The sequence below is a fragment of the Chiloscyllium plagiosum genome, unplaced genomic scaffold (assembly GCF_037043375.1).
Source record: "Chiloscyllium plagiosum isolate Xiang-an unplaced genomic scaffold, Cpla_swu_hap1 HiC_scaffold_30, whole genome shotgun sequence".
Lineage (NCBI taxonomy): Eukaryota > Metazoa > Chordata > Chondrichthyes > Orectolobiformes > Hemiscylliidae > Chiloscyllium > Chiloscyllium plagiosum.
The window spans coordinates 28,315,558-28,334,807 of record NW_028270168.1 but is presented as its reverse complement, the minus strand read 5'-3'; the positions used below and the strand labels follow the sequence as shown (position 1 = coordinate 28,334,807).

Below are 19,250 nucleotides of genomic sequence, written 5' to 3'. Positions count from 1 at the left end.
ATAAGAATTTTAAATTGGAGCTGTTGGATGACCAGAAACCATTACAAGTAAGGACAGTGCTAATGATTAAGCAGATTTAGTATAGAATAGGGAACAGCCGAACATCGATGAGCTGAAGGAAAGGCTGTTCTGGAAAACGATTGGAATAACTAAGTCTGAAGATGATAAAGAGATTAGGTTTTCAACAGCAGAGGAGCTGAGATTGGCATTGAGATTCCAGAGGTAGAAATGGATAGCAATTTATGTTAGAGATGCTATAGGGTCTGATGCTTATCTTGAGGTCAATGAGAATGTCATGGTCTGGTTCAGACTATGGCATTTGTAATAAAGATTTCTGCTGTTTTCTCATTTGGAGAGGGATCTTTTATATTTTGTACCAATATCCAAAAGCCTGGTAAGTAATGTGCTGTATGGCAGGAGTTGCAAGTCTGATGGCTCCAACTTGGAGTTTCCTGATGAGTTTCTGGAGGTGAAAAAAAATGATTTGGCAAAGTGAGCGGGCAAGTGGATGGGTTTTGTGGGTTTTGGAATGATAGTTCATGTGCATTCCACCAGGATTTTCTCTGGAATAGCGACCCATTCTTAGGAGAAAGCAGCGTTTTGCTTTTGGGACTAGCTGTGTCACATTCCTGGCTGCCTGGTAAGGATGCTGGAAAATCTACCACCCACTGCTTCATTTCTTGCGTGCTTCATAAATTGCAATTTCATGTGCATGTGTGTTTCTTTCTGAGTGTTCCTCTAATTGAGGAAATTAACAGCGGATAGTAGTAAATAATAATGCAACTGATGCATGCATGACAAACATCAAGTTTTTTGGATTAGTGCCATCTGTGCTGATTTAGTGTCATTGCTTTCTGATCTTGCGAAACAATATATTGATCCAGAATTTTCACTAGATTTATAGTTCTAAGTTTGAAGGAGATTCTCTCCTCATAACTCCAACTGTCTGAACATTGAACTATGTGCTTCTTTCAGGACTTTGAATGACCTCTTGAATGACGAAGTTACTTAGGACTATCTTTAAATAGATCTTGGATTTGAATCTTGTGACATCCCCAGTAGCATTCCTTTGCTTGAACTTTAAATTTGCGTTGCATGAATGATATTCAGCAAAATCACATGCACCTGCCAATCTTTTGGAGATGCCGGTGTTGGACTGGGGTGTACAAAGTTAAAAATCACACAACACCAGGTTATAGTCCAATTAAACCTGTTGGACTATAACCTGGTGTTGCATGATTTTTAACCTGCCAATCTGGGTTTGTTAAATTGTCAAATATCAATAACACTGAAATAGTTTAGATGCTTTTAAAGTTCAATTTTAATTCCACCCTCATAAGATTGATGTTGGTAGAATATTGCCATTGTTAAGCAACAATAATTGTTACTCTAACTTGTTTGAAAACTACAAATATTTCTGAATCAAAATCTGTAGTTTAGCAATAGGGATATTTACTGAAAACTTAGTTCATGTTGTGAATTGGAAACATTTCTACAATTTGGATCTTGCTGGTTTGCTTTTACTTTGAAATATTTAAGACTAGGAATTTTACATAGGTGTATTCCACAGATGTCTGACAGAAGTAAAACCAAAGGAGGTACTAACATTCAAAACTGCTAAGGCCATTTGGTTCTCTAACAGTTAATTGCTGAGACGCAATTGTGTTTAATGAAGTTGTTATTAAAGAAGGGACTTTACACCAGATCCTCTGGTCTGTTTTCTGTGAGAGGGCATTGGTCACGCAATTCAAAATCACACTGTTCTACCCATTAAAATCAATGTGTGGAAAGTTGTGGGCTGTTTATGTCTGTCATTGAGAGATATGCCTTGGGTTGAAACTTCCCACTGATAGTGCAATCCTGGAATTTTATTGAATGAATTCACAGGATGTAGGCTTCAGAATTCATTGTGGTTGTAAATCACTCTTAAAGCAGCAAACCATCTACCTGACAACTGTGTGACATGCTAGGCCATTTTAACTACAGTTAAAGGTCAGAGAATCACAGAATGGTGACAGCACAAAAGAAAGTCATTCGGCTGATCACAAACCTGACCAATTCTCTGCAATGTAACCTACCAAATCCCACTGTCCCACTTCTCTCCCCAATACTATGATGTGGAGGTGGACTGGAGTGGGAAAAGTCAGAAATCACATGACACCAAGTTATAGTCCACAGGTTTACACCCTGAAAGCTTGTGGTTTGAAATAAACCTGTTGGGCTATAACCTGGTGTCATGTGATTTCTGACTTTGTTCTCCCCAATACTGGCATACCTGTAATTTTTTCATGTGCTTATCCAACTCCCTTTTTTGACAATCGTGATTGAATTAGCCTACACACACACTTAATGCATTCCACATCCTAACCACTCATGATGTGAAAAGTGTTTCCTCATGTTTCTGTTGATTATTTTGCTGAGCACTTTAGATTGGTGTCCTCTCATCACATCCGCCAATGAAAATTGTTTCTTTTTATCCCGATGGTTTTAAACACCTCAATCACATCTCCTGTCCAATTTTTCTTCTCCGTGGAGGACAGTCTCAGCATTTCCAATTCACTCAGTTGAGGCTGTACTGAAGTTTTATTGGAAGTCAACACTATTGCCATGGGTCTGGAAATGCATGTAAATCTGTTGGGTAAGTTTGGCAGAATGCCTTCTGTAATGGCCATCAGTGAATGAGACGGGTTACTATAACCATCCTATAAGGTAACTTTATGGTCAGCAATGTTGATCATAGCTTCATTTCAAATTTATTTAATTAATTGAATTTAAATTCTCTGGTTGATGTAGCGGGATTTGAACTCATTCCCCAGATCATTGGGATTATGATTCCAGTAATGTAACTACAATGCAATCATTCCAGAATACCACGAGGTACTTTTGGATTCAATTCTCAAAAATGTTTTGCTTTATTTTGCTAATTGATTCATTATTGGATTGTTGAAGACTTATAAAAAACACTTGGTTTTCTGTGGAGAGTATTTTTTTTCTGTGTCGAATGTGAATCCCATCAATTGCCACAGTTGTGTATTTTTATTGATACATTTTTATATGGAACTGTAAATCATAAATTTATACATGATCTTGTTGAACTTAACTGAAAATATGTATTTAAAAAAATTATGAAGTTGAAGACTGTGTCTTCAACTATGATGGTGTCTTCAACCAGATCAGTAGGAACACTTTAAATCTAGTGTAAAGATTTTAATTACTATTCCTCAGTTCGCACAAGTAAGTATTATAATGAAGGGTTCAGCTTTCAGATTATAAGAGATAAGGCTTGTTTATACTGCCCACAATTGGTTCTTCACTTGCATATCCATCGCCTCTTTACCCACTTTTGCACCATTATCTTCAGAGTCTTTCGCGGTTCTATTGAGGTTTTCATTTCCTCATTTACAAGCTTCCCCACTAGATGAAAGCATCTGAAAACATAAGAATTGAAACTACACAGAGCTTTGAAGAAATTTTAAGATTTGGGACTACTTTCATGAACATAACATGCTAAGGGAATGTTTGATGGAGACTATTAATAGTAGAGAACAGTTTTATTAAGAATGAGTAAGATGACAAAGGATTGCCAATTTAAAGCGGTCACTAAAATAGTGAAAATGAGATTGAGAGAAATATATTTACATAGGGTAACATGGAATGCTTTGTTGCCAGAAAAAAAATTATTGCAATTCTTAAGGAAGAATTGGACAAATTTCAAACAAAAGTAAGTATTAGGGTATGGAGGTTGAGCAATGGAGTGCCAGAGGAAACAACTGGCAGACATACAAGGGGCTAAATCCTGTGCCTTGTGTTATATGCAACTATGGATAATTAAGATAAATTATATCATATTGCCTAAAATAAATTACTTCAGTGGAAAGTATAATTGTGTTTGATGTAAAGCTGATTTTGATCTAATGCTGCCAGATTTCTGTTGGGTGAGTTTCCTTAAAATTAGTCCCTCTCTGTTTGTGGTTTTTCTCAGCTATATTTAGTATTTGATATTTCCCTCATTTATTCCAGGAGACAGGACTACTACGAGTTAGTAAGTGGACTGGCAGACAGTGAGTTTTGAGAGTGTGGTGCTGGGAAAGCACAGCAAATCAGGCAGCATCTGATGAGCAGGAGAATCAACGTTTTGAGCATAAGTCCTTCATCAGGAATGAAGCTTGTGGGCTGGGGGGCTGAGAGATAAATGGGGGTTGAGTGGGGCTGCGGGCTGGGGGGTGGGGAAGGTAGTTGAGAATGCAATAGGTAGATGAAGGTGGGGGAGAAGGTGATAGGTTGGAGAGGAGGGTGGAGTGGATAGATGGGAAAGACAATGGACAGGTCAAGAGGACAGTGCCGAGTTGGAGGCTTGGGACTGGGGTATGGTCGGTGGAAGGGAAATGAAGAAACTGATGAAATCCACATTAATCCGGTTGGGTTGCAATGTCCCAAGGTAGAAGATGAGGCTTTCTTCCTCCAGGTGTTGGGTGCAGTCTATATGTCCACCTGGATCCTCAATGCTGTTAATCAGATACTCTGATTAAATAAGCTAAGGCCATTAAAAAATGTGCCTTTAGACAAGAATAAACCAGTTGTAAAAATGACCCAACTGTCATTTGTCTCAGTGAACTATTGTAAAATCCCAAATGTCTATCATGTTAAAGCAGAAAAGAAACTTATTTGTTCGTCTAAGTTTGCAAGAAGAAAGAATCCCTCTCCCCCAACTGAATTGCATGTTTTATGGTAAGAACATGTCCTTTTGAATCAAGCTTATGTACCTCATACTTATAACTGAATGCAGTTGTCTTACCACAGAAGAATTTGGTACAATATAGGGCAGTGCCTTTAAAAGGAATATATTGTGTTGATTCAGGCTCAGGAATGAAACCATTATCTCAGAAAGATCAAAGCTTTGTAGATCGCATGCATGTAGCAAAATTCTGAGGGTATTTCATATTTTTCTTTAGAAGCTAGATTGGTGGACAAGATAGTTGATTGAAGCTTGAGAAAACAAAATGTTGGAGAGCAGCAAGGAGCCCTGTAATTAAAATGTCACTGAGGGGTGTGACAGGGCTTAATTATGGTGTCATTTTTATAAAATGGTATGCAGAATGGATAACATTGAAATAGGGAAAGTTATTATCACGGGAAACATTTGTGCCTTGGAAGCCAATGTTGACAAATAGGTTTTATTACATTAAAAAATATTTTTTGTATGGCAGATAGCATTTTATAGCAAAATGTTTCACATTTGTTAATTATTTCCTCATTTCTTAAAATTGTTGAAGTTCTCTGTCCTCACTTTTCTTCAGATCTTTTATTGCACATCTAGATCTGTTCTTAGTTCTTAAGTCAGTCTTCTTGAAAGTTAAATGTATTGACTACGTCTTTGCTCCTGACATAACCAATAGGCTGAATGATACATTGCCACCTTGTCTTATGTATTCCTCATGCTTTAGTGTTGGAAGGACACGTTCATCATTCCACTGGTCCCTTTGTAATAACTTTTTCCATGGAGCCTGGGTGCGCTGATCATGCTTTGGATCCAGTAGCCAATTCAAATTTCTGTGATTTGAGGCTTCTTTTCTCATTATTACTGATACCATCTGTCATGTAACTTGCAGTGTCCCAAGGCTCAAACCCACTCTTGAAATGTATGTTAAGAAGTAGGAAAAATACCCTTCTTCAAGCTGATCTCCCACCATGGCTCTTCCCTTAAGTAATTGTTCCCTGTATTTTTCACCTCATTTTCAAAAGCCATTTTAGTTCTATCTCAGTGACATCAGGTTGCTCGTTTTTCACTGAAATCCTATATTTTTTCAGTTTGAGGCCTGTGATGGTTCTTCACAATGAAGCAGTTAATTTCCAACGACATTCTGTCAGTAACGAGGATGAAGCTTGGAAAAACTACCTGGAGAATCCACTAACTGCAGCAACAAAGGCCATGATGAGCATCAATGGTGATGATGAGAGCGTAGCTGCTTTGAGCTTCCTCTATGACTATTATAAGGTATTTGATTTGTTTAAAAAGTAGGTAATTGAAGGAAGAATTTATTTTGTATAAAACAGCTTTTACCTCAGTTAGAAAATCTTAATTAAAGCATCTTAGTGCTATTTATACAGCATCAAACTTTCAATGATATCAGAATGACTAACCTGACATGATGCAAATTTGAATAAGCTCCCTATTTGTGTCATTCTATATATAGTCAAGAGTCATTGCTACACAACCTCCTCACTAAAAGGCTAGGGCAGTCCAAGCAGTGAATCCTAATACTATGGCACCATAATCATCCAGAGCATATGAATCCCCATCCATTATTCAAGACAATTACTTTGGGATAGTGTTGAAGGTAGATTTGAGGTAGAAATTAGCATATTCTGAATGGAACAGTAGAGCAGGCTCAAAGAGGTATATCTCTTACTCTTACTCGGTTTTTGGAGGTTCTCCCATGCTTAAGTATTCCTCGACTTATTTGCAGGAAACATGGTGTCCACAAAATTGCTCACTTAAGATTTATCTGGAAGTGAATATTAAATTAGACTGGGAATATAACTTATCTTGTCAGCATTTCAATGTTCCAAAACCAATAAAAACAAACGCTAAGAAAACTTTAATTGTCTCATTTAATAGTCAAATTGAGACAATGGTGATCAAAAGGTTTTCCAGCTTTCCAAGAATTAAGTAGTATCATAGGCCCTCCAGGTTAAACATTCCTTTGATACATGCTCCCCTACAAAACTAAACATTGTCTTTTATTATAACACTTTACCTAAAATATCTAAACTGACAGATTAACTGTTTTTGACTTTGTTGTTCTTGGTCTGAAAATCCTTTCAGTTGGCAAAAGTCAACATTGTTAGAAATTATCTTTTTTTTGTGCTGCTTTTTTCATGGTACTGTACAACTCACCATTAATAAATTTAACACCACAACCAGCCACCCATTTTCCTTTTGTTTTTGCTATGTTTAGATGGTAGGAGAACACATGACAAATTTATCTGGAAAATCCAATATGGTTGAGCCTGGACCTCATGAAGTCTCATTGCATCAGGTCAACTATGAACAAGGAAACTTCCTGCTGATTATCACATACTATCTTCCCTTAGCTAATGAATCAATACTCCTCAACATTGAACAGGTCTTGGAGGAAACCCTGATGGTGGCAAAGGCTTAGAATGTACTCTGGGTAGGAGACTTCCATGTTCATCACAAGGAGTAGCTCAGCAGTGGCATTACTGATCAAGTTTGTTAGATCCTAATGGATATAACTGCTAAACTGAATCTGAAGCTAGCTACAAGAACACTAGCAAAAAGGGAAAAACTTGCTTGACTTCATCCTCACCAATCTGTCTGCCACAGATGCATCTGTTCTTGACAGTACTGTTAAGAGTGACCAGTCCTAGTGGAAATAAAATCCCATATTCAAACTGAGAATCTTACATGATTTTGTGTAGCACTGTCAATGTGCTAAATAAAATGGACTTTGAAATGATCTAACAGTTCAAGACTGGCCATTATGAGGTACTATTTGGGCCAAATACAGCAGAAAATTGTATTCCAACAGTCTAGAAACTCACAGCCCAGCATATCCCCAATTCTACAAATACTATCATACCAAGTTATTTGACAAGGTCCCTCATGGTAGGCTGGTCAAGATGTTTAAGTCACACGGAATCCACGGTGAGTAGGTAAATTGGATACAAAATCAGCTTGGTCAGAGAAGGCAGAAGGTGGTTGTGGAGGGGTGCTTTTCTGATTGGAAGTCTGTGACCAATAGTGTTCCGAAAGGATCAGTGCTGGGACATCTGTGTTTGTAATTTATATAAATAAATTGGATGAAAATATAACTAATCTTGTTAGTACATTTGCAGATAACATGAGAATTGGTAGAGTTGTGGATAATGAGGAAGGTTGTCAAATGATACAGCAGAATATGGATCAGTTGGAAAGTTGGGCAGAGAAATAGCAGATGTAGTTTAATCTTAACAAATGGGAACCTTGATAAATTTGGGAGGTCAAATGCAAAAGGAAAGCAAATGGCAGGACCCTTAGGAGCATTTATATGCAGAGCCATCTTGGAATGCAAGACCATAGTTCCTTGAAAGTGATAATACAAATGGTGAAGGTGGTAAAGAAGGCGTACGCTTGCCTTCATTGGTTGGGGCATTGAATATAAAAATTGGCAAGTTAGTTGCACCTGTACAAAGCTTTAGTTAGGCCACATTTGGAATATTGTGCGCAGTTCTGGTTTTCACACTGTAGCAAAGATGTGGAGGCTTTGGGAGGGTAGAAAAGAGGTTTACCAGGTTGATGCCAGGATTCAGAGTATATTAGCAATAACAAGAGGTTGGACAAATTGGATTGTTTTCGTTAGAACATTGAAAGTGTACAATAGCAGGTCAGAGGCAAGGAATCCGACAATAGTAAGTTACCTCCTGACTCCCCACAGCCCATTGCCAGAAGCCAGAAGTCAGGAATGTGATGGAATACTCTCCACTTGATTGGATGTGTATAGCTCCAACAACACACAAGATACTTTACACCATCCAGAACAAACCAGTTCTTAATTTGCACCACATCCACAAACATTCATTTCTTCCACCACCGATGCTCAGTAGCAGCAGTGTATACTCTATAAGATGCACTGCCGAAATTCACCAAGACTTCTTAGACAGCACCTTCCAAACCTACGATGCCATCCATCCAGAAGAACAGAACAACAGATACAAGGGAATCCCATCACCTACAAGCTCCCCTGCAAGGTACTCACTATCCACTCCTTGACATATATGGGTGTTGGTTCACTGTCATTGTGTCAAAATCCTATACATGTCCTTCTAATGGCATTGTGGGTTTACATACACCAATGAATGGCAGCAATTCAAAAAGGCAGCTCACCACCAACTTCTCAAAGGTAATGAGGAATGAACAATAAATATTGGCCTCGCCAGCATTGCCCACATTCCATGAATGTATTAAAATAATATTGAAGATTTGAGATGCCATGGTCAGGAAAAACGTTTTATGCCAAATAAGATTTTGCTTAATTTAAGATACAGTTCATACATTCATTTGTCCCATTAATGGTTGGCACTGAAGCAAAAAAAGAGGACAAACCTCCAATTCATAAGATGGGCAAGGCTAAAGTGGAGTATAAAACACTGTTCTGGACTGGTTGGGCTGAATGGCTGTTTCTGTGCTTTAGTGATAAGTTTCAGCATGTAATGGTCCACCAAACCACTGAGAAATTCATTGCGACATCAGCAGCCTACATAAATGAAAACTTGGGCTGCTACATGACTATTTGCTCCCCGTACTCCAGGACAGAGACATGTGAATGTGAGGAAGCAAAGAGACGCTTTTTCTTATGTCTCTGAGGTGTGTAATTGAACTTGCAATTAGAAATAATGAGACCAGTATAAAATGTGTTTCAAAATTCGAGAAACACACACAACATCACTGTTATCTCATTCTCAAATGTCAGATAAGATCTAGTTACTCAGTTTACAACAAGTCATATGAACAAGCTAATGAATTATCTGACATATTTGTTATTCTACAATTGCTATCAGCAAATCAAGCCAAATCTTGTTGACTGATTTTCTTTTTGAATCTCAACAGTTTATGGATTTTCTGTGTCCTTTTATTTAAGTGTGTGATGTTATTTCTTTTAAAGGTCCCAAAGCAGGAAAGACTTATTCTGCCCGGAAAAGTGCCTCGCCCATGTGAATCGAATTTAGTAAAAAGGTACGAGATATTTTTAGATTTTGATGGCCACGTCACATCTTGCTCATTTTATTAAAAAAGAAGAAAATGCTGAACTGAATATCCATTTGGACAAACATTTATTTCAACTTGCCACCTCAAGTGGCCTTTGATTACTGAGCCGGGGTCTTCTCACATTTTCAGCGTAGGCAAAGACTCCCCTCTCTAAGTTTCAGAATGGAGAAAATGTCTCTTCCCAAACATTGCCTAAATGTGGCAACGTGTCATTTCTTTTTCTCTTCCCTAATTAGAACATAATTGCATATGGCAGATTGCACAGCCACATCACAAATATTCCGAGTGGGAGTACTAGTCTATGTTAGCATTTGACTGACAAACTGCTGATGGGAAACAATTCCCTAGAGACAGACCAGTGACTACTATAATATTGTGGGTAAGTGGATGGAGCAAGGTTGTTATCTAGTCTTAGGAATGGTGGTGTCAGGTGGGTTAGTGGCCCAGTTTAGTTTCATAGAGCATGCTCCTTCTGTCTCCACAAATTTAACGCCAATCTTCTCTTTAGGTTTATCTTGTTATCATTTATGTACTGTTCTAAAATGATAGTCTGGGGGTTCCATGCATGCTGCATTAAAGAAAGTGAGAACAAAAGCCGTCAGCAATCTCTGTTCCTCTTAGAAGGAAGGTCGAAGCTGCCTCCCCATTCAGGCCAGTGTCGAACTGTTGCAGTTTATTTGCAAATCTAAAGATGGACTTCAGCTAGATGCTTTGGCCATTTATTGAAAATAATCAGGTTAAAATCAGGATCAATGCAAATGCAACAGAGGATTAATGGGTCAATTAACTGTGTGTATGCCTGGTAAACACTGGCATGTGAGGTTAATCTGCTCTTAGAATGAAAGGAGTCTGATGAATTAGCTCCTCAGTGATTAACTGATCTACTCCCTAATTGGAAGTCAACTGAAGGATACAAACTAAGATTCACTGTCTTCCACACTGAAGTGGATACCTGAAGTTGAAAGCCATCCAGAAAATGAAAACTCTAATAAAATGAGAGGAAAGACTAGACTGTGCCTTTTTCACAAGTACATTTCTTTTCTACAGGAGTAACACTGGAAATGGATTTGAATTCGATGACATGACATCTCTGGATTGTTCTATTCAAAGTATGAAACTTTTGCCTGAAGATATCACGATGTCAACAGAGTACCCCGATCCAGACAAAAGATCCCACCGGCTCCAGTCAGATTCGATCTTTACAGCTTCTAAATCTCAGCCACTGTTGGATAACTATACCAGTATTCCCACGGACCTATATGACTGCAATCTAATTGATTCATTTGATAATATTTTAATGACTCAGTTACCACAAAGGTGGGCTCCTGAGAACAATTTCAAAGATGCATTTAAAGACATGTCACCTGAGGTAGGTTTAATGGAAATAGCAGTCCAAGTATTTCCTAAAGTAATTGGTTATGAAAATGACTCAAATTGAGCAATGTTGTAATATGTGTTAAGACCCAAGTGACTAATTATATCAATTATTGTGTGTCAACGGGTTGTGTGATAAAGCAGTTGTATAATTCAGGTTCAGGCCTGTGTTTCTACTCTTGACATGATTTTGATCTTGATTTGGTAATTGTGAGGGGATATAACAGTCAAGGTCATTAATCTTCCCTGTTCACACATACTACTCCTGATGGTTGTCTAGAATGTACTTTGACAGGAGCTCTGAAGTGAATCATCAGGCAGCTTTCAGCTAAGTGATGATGAAGTATGAAGAAACATATTGTCTGACAAAATAGCTTCAAAGAAAATATTAAAATAAAAGATTACAGTTAAGGAATTAACTAAGAAAGCAGTAGTGAAGCAGACGTGGAACACTATTGTTGTATTGCTATAGTGAAGGAGGGACAGACTAGGAAGTTGATGGTAGCAGAAGAGGTTTGAATGATTCTGGAGTTTTGCTTGATCATCTCTTCAGTCTAATGAGGTATTTATACAGAAATAATGTCTATCCAAATCTACCTTGTGAAATTATAGCCAATGGTAATGAGTCAGTCCTGACTATAAAGCTCGCAGGAAGTGACCAACTTGAATTGTTTAACTAAAACTGAAGACGGAAATTTAGTATAAAGTTGAAGCTTTAGCTACTCGGTTGTCAATAATAGATTTTGAAGAAAACTTTAATTTTTGAATCTGAATGTAGCAAAAAGGGAATCTGCTACATGGCTGAATAAGAATTTGAAAGCTGTCTTTATAAACTGAAGTTATTTTTTCTATCAATGCTAATTAATTTATTCAGCTATATAGCTCCTATCCCTTAATATTTAACTTTCATTGGTATTAAAGCACTCTTAATTGGTTTTAGACATTTTTATAAAACAGAATCTAAATCGCAATTAAAGCATTCAAGGCTCCAACATGCAAACTAATCACTTGTTCAGGCTTTCAACACATTGATGTTGATGTGTGGTCAAATCAGAGCCACTGTGTTTTGATGCTAAGCAAGACTGTCTGTAATTTCAACCACTACATCAGGAAAAACTTTCGCTGAGGCATGAAGGGATTATTTTACCATTTTCATGTCAACAACCCTTAGGCTATCAACATCCTAGGGTTCCCATTGGCCAGAAACCAAACTAGCCAAATAAGTACTTTATCTACAAGTGCAGGCCAAAGGCAAGGAATCCTGCAGAACGCAACTCAACTCTTGACTCCTTAAAGACCGTCCACCATTTACAAGGCACAAGTCGAGAGTATGATAGAATACTGTCCACTTGCCTGGATGAATGCAGCTTCAACAACACTCAGTTTTGTACCATATCCATAAACATTCACTCCTTCCAACACAGATATATAATAGTAGCAGCAGTGCGCACTATTAACAAGATACTAAGCAGAGATTTACCAAGGTTCCTAAGACAGCATCTCCAAACTCAATTCCATTACCATCTAAAAGAACTAGTGCCTCAGATACATGGGAACACCACCAAGCATCTCACCATTCTAACTTGGAAGTATATCGCTGTTGCTTCAGTGCTACTGTTTCAATATCTGGAACTCCCTGCCTAACAGCTTTCTGGGTTTACCTGCAGCACATGGATTGTAGCAGTTCAAGAAGACAGCTCACTGTCACCTTGTCAACGGGAACTAGGGATGGGCAATAAACACTGGACCAGTCAACAAAGCCAAAAGTGTGGTGCTGGAAAAGCACAGCAGGTCAGTCAGCATCCAAGGAGCAGGAAAATTGATATTTTGGACATAAGCCCTTCAGCAGGGATTCATGAAGGGCTTATGCCCAAAACATCGATTCTCCTGCTCCTCAGATGCTGCCTGACCTGCTGTGCTTTTCCAGCACCACACTCTTGACTCTGATCTCCAGCATCTGCAGTCCTCACTTGCTCCCAGTCAACAAAGCCCAAATCCCATGAACGAATAATAAAACTAATTATTTATGGGGTTACATTTTTTGAGCTCTCTTCATGTGTTATCACAGTTGTGCTGGGAGGCGGAACTATAATAATAAAACCTGAAATTTTCTTCCACAACATCACACTTCCAACGAGGAACACGAGATACTAATGAGGAGTCAGAACCCTAGCAAACTGCTTCACTTCACCCTAAATGAGACCTGTGGTAACATTTGGTTTGTTGCCCCTGGATCAAATAATTCAACACAGCCTTTTGAATGAATCTAGGACATTCCTAATTTGATTGCTTCACTTACACACTGCTCAGTGGCAGTATTTATAGCATAGTTTGATGTTTAACAATGGAGCTATGTCCATAACTACACTGCCACAGAATTTAATCCTCAACCAAAATCAGCTATATTCCAAAACATGATTTTTACTTAATTTAGGAACACGCTTTTCTCAATGGATAAGCTTACTGGTCTTAGCCAAAACGTTAAGAGCAATCTATGAAATACTGGAACAAGTTCTTCTATGTTTAAATCTACCTGCTGGACATCGACAAGAGATAATATTAGGTTTTTTGGCTCATTAACACTGCATATAGACTGATTTTACTAAAATGAAGTGAAAATCCTGAAACAGGACAGTGAGAATCTTGAAGAAATAATACAAATGTAACTAACTGAACAATCTTTTCCATTTTGTTATATAGGCCTTCCTTAATGATTTGATAAAACCATCCTGTGTCGAGGAAAATGTTACGCATGATAAACTGAGGTAGGTATACCCACCAGAATTTGTGCCATTAGGTAAAGTAATTTACAGAATTGCATTTTCCAATTTTTTAATGAAAACACAACACTTAAGGTGTGATGAAAAGACACAAAATTTATGTTTAAATCCACTTGAGACCATATTTTCGTAAGCACAAAGCATTTTTATGAAACAAATGATGCTCTCATTTTAATAAAAACTGATATAGCAAACAGAAAGCTGAATCTACTTCAGTTTCATACAGTGTAGAATCCCCTCTAATTACAGAAAAGATCCAGGAAGCAATTTCTCGCACAAAATGGAAAATAACCTAAATAACATATGTAACATATCTATCAGAATTGATGTGGAAATTCAGTTAAATTCAAGACAAGATGCCAATTTAAGAAGTTCTAAAAAATGAATCTTAATCCTTCCTTTGAGATTCATTTATTATTTACAAGCAAAATATATTACAATTCTGGACACAGTTTAACTGGGACTAATTGGAGTTGACATAATTTCCTCAATGGAAACTGTAGAGTACAATTTAAAAATATCAACAATGATTAGTAAAGGTTTCTCATTTTCTAAGTTTCTACATCACAGATGTAAAATCATAAGTCTGCTTTTTTTTTAGAAAATGCGATGGAGATATTATTCTGATTTTGTGTTGTCAGACAGAAATTCAGCTTTGAAGCTGACAGAAAGAATGAGGTCATTCAACCCCTCAGACTTTTGCTGACACATATTTAAATTGTCAAAAGGTTACCCAGACATTGCCAGATTTAGATTAGATTAGATTACTTACAGTGTGGAAACAGGCCCTTCGGCCCAACAAGTCCACACCAACCCTCCGAAGAGCAACTCACCCAGACCCATTCCCCTACATTTACCCCTTCACCTAACATTAAGGGCAATTTAGCCTGGCTAATTCACCTAACCTGCACATTTTTGGACTGTGGGAGGAAACTGGAGCAAACCCATGCAGACAATGTGCAAACTCCACACAGACAGTTGCCTGAGGCAGGAATTGAACCCAGGTCTCTGGTGCTGTGAGCCACCATGCCGCCCATGAATGTAAATGTTCTGATGTAAAATGCCACAGGGAGGAAGGATAAATTTGGAAAATTAGCTCTTATTTGTTCAAAGAAAAAGCAAAATATTCAGCATTAGTGTATTCAGACTTTCTTCCCTCATTTTTTAAGGGTGGATTTTGAATACATGCTTGAAGCACCTAAATCTGTCAACCAGAAACCAGGAGAGGAATCGATGGGTTACCTCAACAAGGGACAGTTTTACCCCATCACATTGAAAGCTATGCACAGTGACAAGTGTCTGCAATCATCCTCAACCAAAGTTCGAGTAAGATATTTTGGATTTCTCACCTCAGCTTCATTAATCTAGACTTCCTTTTACACAGTTAGTGGAATTTGCTGCTTAGCTGGTATGCTTTCTTATCCACTTGATCTCCTAGCAATATTTTAAATTGGTGTTATGTTTTGTTAACATGGACACCAGGTGTGTTGTTTGGAATAGAGCCTGTCATGCTGAACTTGCCAATATGTTCTCCTCAGCCATTTCCATCCTTTAACTGCAGACTATAAACTAGAAGAAATGGGTCTCTCATCAGTCAGTGTTAAAATAGACACACCATCACCCTGGGTTTCAGGAATGTGTGGTTTAGATGTATATCCATATCAAAGGTATGGTCTCATGAGGAAGGAAAGTACCAAACTTTGGTACTTGCTGGCAAATGCAGAATGTTATGTTGCACGTAAGAACCCTCCCCACCTCCACCAAGTAAGTCTTCAGGATTAATTGCAAACAGGCAGGTTAAGTGCTTCGCCATCTATCAAGTGCCACATCTGGTGCTGTCAGTCAATCAGAGACTGGTGAATATTGCGAGCTGCAGAGGATTGTTGAAATAACTCCACAGAGGTTGGTATCCCATCACCAAGTCACCCTTTATTTACACATGGAGTGTCTGTGATGCTGATCCAGCTCCCTTAGAACCAGCTGTCAGAGTGATCAGGATGTCTGACAATCCTGTTCTTTTTTTTTCTTTTTTTTTACTGCTAACCCCCACACTACCGCCTAACTGCGGTAGTGCTTATTTTTTCCCCAGCACCCACGTTGTGGTGTGCAGGTGTGAGACACAGTGAGAAGCACAAAGTGTATGAACTTTTATTCAATTTCCTCCACCAGGAAGAAAGGAAACACCCGAGCGGCCAGTGACAAGCAGTGGAACATTCCTGTTCTTGTCTGTCAGTCAGGGGTCCCTGATTGGGGCTGTTAGTCTGGTCCAATCAGGGAATTCAGATTCTATGAGGTCCACCGTCTCATTCAGTTACAATCACTGCACTTGTCAGAGGCCCTAGGCTGCTCAGCCCTGAAGACCAGGACTAGAGAGAAGTAAGTGCTTTATTTTGGGGGAAGTCACAGAGTGAGAAATGCAGGAGAGAATGTTAAGAGTCAAGAGTGTGGAATGTTATGATCAGCCTCTGCTCCATTCATGCTCCCAACTATTCCCAGACTGGGGCAAATGTAATCCCTCCACTCTAATTTATCAGGCTGGTCTCCACCAGGAAGGCAGTCATTTCTCTCACCTCCCAGGATGCCACGTAATTGTCAGAGTGTGGGAAAGTGGGGTATATCAGAAGACAATAACTAAGAGCTAGGTTCTCGGGCCCTTGGGGCATATAGTGCTGGGGTTGTGTGGTGGAGTTTCTGTGAGCTGTTTACAGACTCGGGTGACAGGGAGGGAGGGTGTGTTAGGGCAGAAACAGCACTGGGACTGCACCAGGTAGTTGATCCAGTTATCACTTGAAGCTTGAGACCCTTAAGTGGTCATTAGTTAATCACTTCAGGGAATCGATTGGCAGGAGGTTGGGAAGGTTGTCCATGGATCTCATGCCACATCTTGATTGATGAGGTGAGGGGAAAGTTGGCAGGTGTCTGTCTGGTGCCAATCTGCCTGATTACTTGTCCTTTTTGCCACCTGTGCTGTCACTTCTAGGAAGAGGAAATAATTGCCCACAAATTTGCATTTCCACTCGTTTTGTGAACAAAGGGAGGTTACCGAATTTAACCACAATTATAAAAGGAAGCATCTTCTAATGGAAAAAAAATTATGCAAATCCATCTTTTAAATCTGCACTGAGAAGTATGTGAAGAATTTAAGCTTCATCCTGATTTAAGAATCAAACAATATTTCTCATGTTATCTTGGAGAGTTTTTGAATATTGGAAATACCTTTGGATGGAGTCAAGAAATCTTATTGGTTCTTGTTATTTAAGAACTTCTGAAACAGTCCATCATGTGCGCTGTTGTTTTGGGATATCCCTGTGTGAATGTATTACTGGGCTAACTTATGTGTTCTCTTAAACTGAAAACTGCATTATACAGGATTAAAAGTGAGGGCTGAGAGCCTTTATCAGGATGCTAACTTAACTTTCACCTTCAGAAAGCAGAATGTGCAAATGTTGGGAAATCTTAAAAGTAAAAGCAGAAAATGTTGGATGTGCTCAGTGGGCTAGTCAATATTTGTGGAGAGAACATGTGATGATTGGGTGGTTTTCTTCGCAGAAAAATACACCAAAATAATAATCAGATTATTCCCCCATAGGCATTGGACAGCTGCATTATATTTAGTAACACATAAAGTTAAAAATCACGCAACACTATAACCTGGTTTTGTGTGATTTTTAACTTTGTCCACCCCAGTCCTTCACCGGCACTTTCACATCCTAGTAATGCATGTCAAAGGGGTGCTACTTTAAACTTTAAAGCTTAAACATTTGGAACCACACTTCATAATCCAAATGATAAACTGTAGGTTAGCATGTGAGATGTTCAGCCATCTGCTACACACCCAATGTTAGTTTGCCCTGAGAAAGTAATGACACAATAACAACTCAAAGTCAACAGTGAACATTCATAGGTGATTAATTTATCCCTTTAGAACATGAACGGTCTGAGCTCATGCTCTTTCTGAATTGAAAAATGGCATGAACATCAAATGAAACTGGCTTTTCATATTTACAGAAGTTAAGACCTGGTTCACATGAACCATGTTTTCAGTCATTTATCATTCCATCACCAAGGCACTAACATCATTATTTACCAGGCTAAGTGTCAGCAGCATGAAATCTGGAGTTAAACTAGGAAATTCATAATTGCCATTGATTTCAATGTGAACACAGCTACTAGCTTTTCACTTCCTCTGAGAGCACCCAGACAGAGTGGCTCAAAGGTGCAGAGAACTTTGGTTTGGTTTAAATAGTGGCATTCAGTTTTGTGTACCATTCAAGAGCTTTTGTGATTTTGAAGTGTCATTACAAAAGTGCAAGTTTCTATGAAGATCTAGGCCATTAATATGCATTTATATCCAGCAAATGGTTCAGCAGGGATACAAATATACATACAGATCTTGTTTTTATTTTTAGTGTAATGCATACATAGTTCCTAATGAATTGAAAATTATTAGGAAAAAAAGTATAAACTATTGAAAATTGCACAACTGATCTATCAGGATTGGATTAGAACAAAAACAAGCTAAAATTTTAGGCCAGCATTTTTTAGGTACTCATGGGTGATTAAATGTCCATATTACAGAGGAGGGAGTGCTGGATGTCTTGAAACACATAAAAGTGGATAAGTCCCCAGGCCTGATCAAGTGTATCCTTGAACTCTGTGGTAAGCTACGGAAGTGATTGCCGGGCCTCTTACTGAAATATTTGTGTCATTGATAGTCACAGGTGAGGTGCTGGAAGACTGGAGGTTGGCTAACGTGGTGCCCCTGTTTAAGAAAGGTGGTAAGGACAAGCCAGGGAACTATAGACCAGTGAGCCTGATGTCTGTGATGGGCAAGTTGTTGGAGGGAATCCTGAGGGACAGAATGTACATATATTTGGAAAGGCAAGGGCTGATTAGGGATAGTCAACATAGAACATAGAACATTACAGTGCAGTACAGGCCCTTTGGCCCTCGATGGTATGACAGGTCGGCGCAACAATCTGAAGCCCATCTAACCTACACTATTCCATGTACGTCCATATGCTTGTCCAATGACGACTTAAATGTATTTAAAGTTGGCGAATCTACTACCGTTGCAGGTAAAGCATTCCATACCCTTACTACTCTGAGTAAAGAAACTACCTCTGACATCTGTCCTATATCTGTCACCCCTCAATCGCTCAATTTAACGTTGTGTCCCCTTGTGCTTGCCGTCACCATACTTGGTAAAAGGCTCTCCCTGTCCACCCTATCTAATCCTCTGATTATCTTATATGTCTCTATTAAGTCACCTCTCAACCTTCTTCTCTCCAACGAAAACAGCTTCAAGTCCCTCAGCCTTTCCTCGT

The 19,250-nt window shown here is 38.7% G+C and overlaps 1 protein-coding gene across 4 annotated transcripts in view; it reads left to right on the top strand.

Annotated features, from left to right (window-relative positions):
• Positions 1-19,250, top strand: part of LOC122563660 (grainyhead-like protein 3 homolog) — a 103,275-nt gene that overhangs the window by 34,046 nt on the left and 49,979 nt on the right. For 2 of the 4 annotated variants that reach the window (XM_043717690.2, XM_043717691.2), the window contains exons 2-6: positions 5,809-5,995; positions 9,666-9,736; positions 10,817-11,138; positions 13,844-13,908; positions 15,093-15,249. In XM_043717690.2, the coding sequence (XP_043573625.1) occupies positions 5,809-5,995; positions 9,666-9,736; positions 10,817-11,138; positions 13,844-13,908; positions 15,093-15,249 (802 nt within the window). Of the gene's footprint in view, positions 1-2,471; positions 2,639-5,808; positions 5,996-6,959; positions 7,041-9,665; positions 9,737-10,816; positions 11,139-13,843; positions 13,909-15,092; positions 15,250-19,250 lie in introns of those variants that run through there. The other 2 variants (XM_087976847.1, XM_087976846.1) reach the window with 2 other exon arrangements.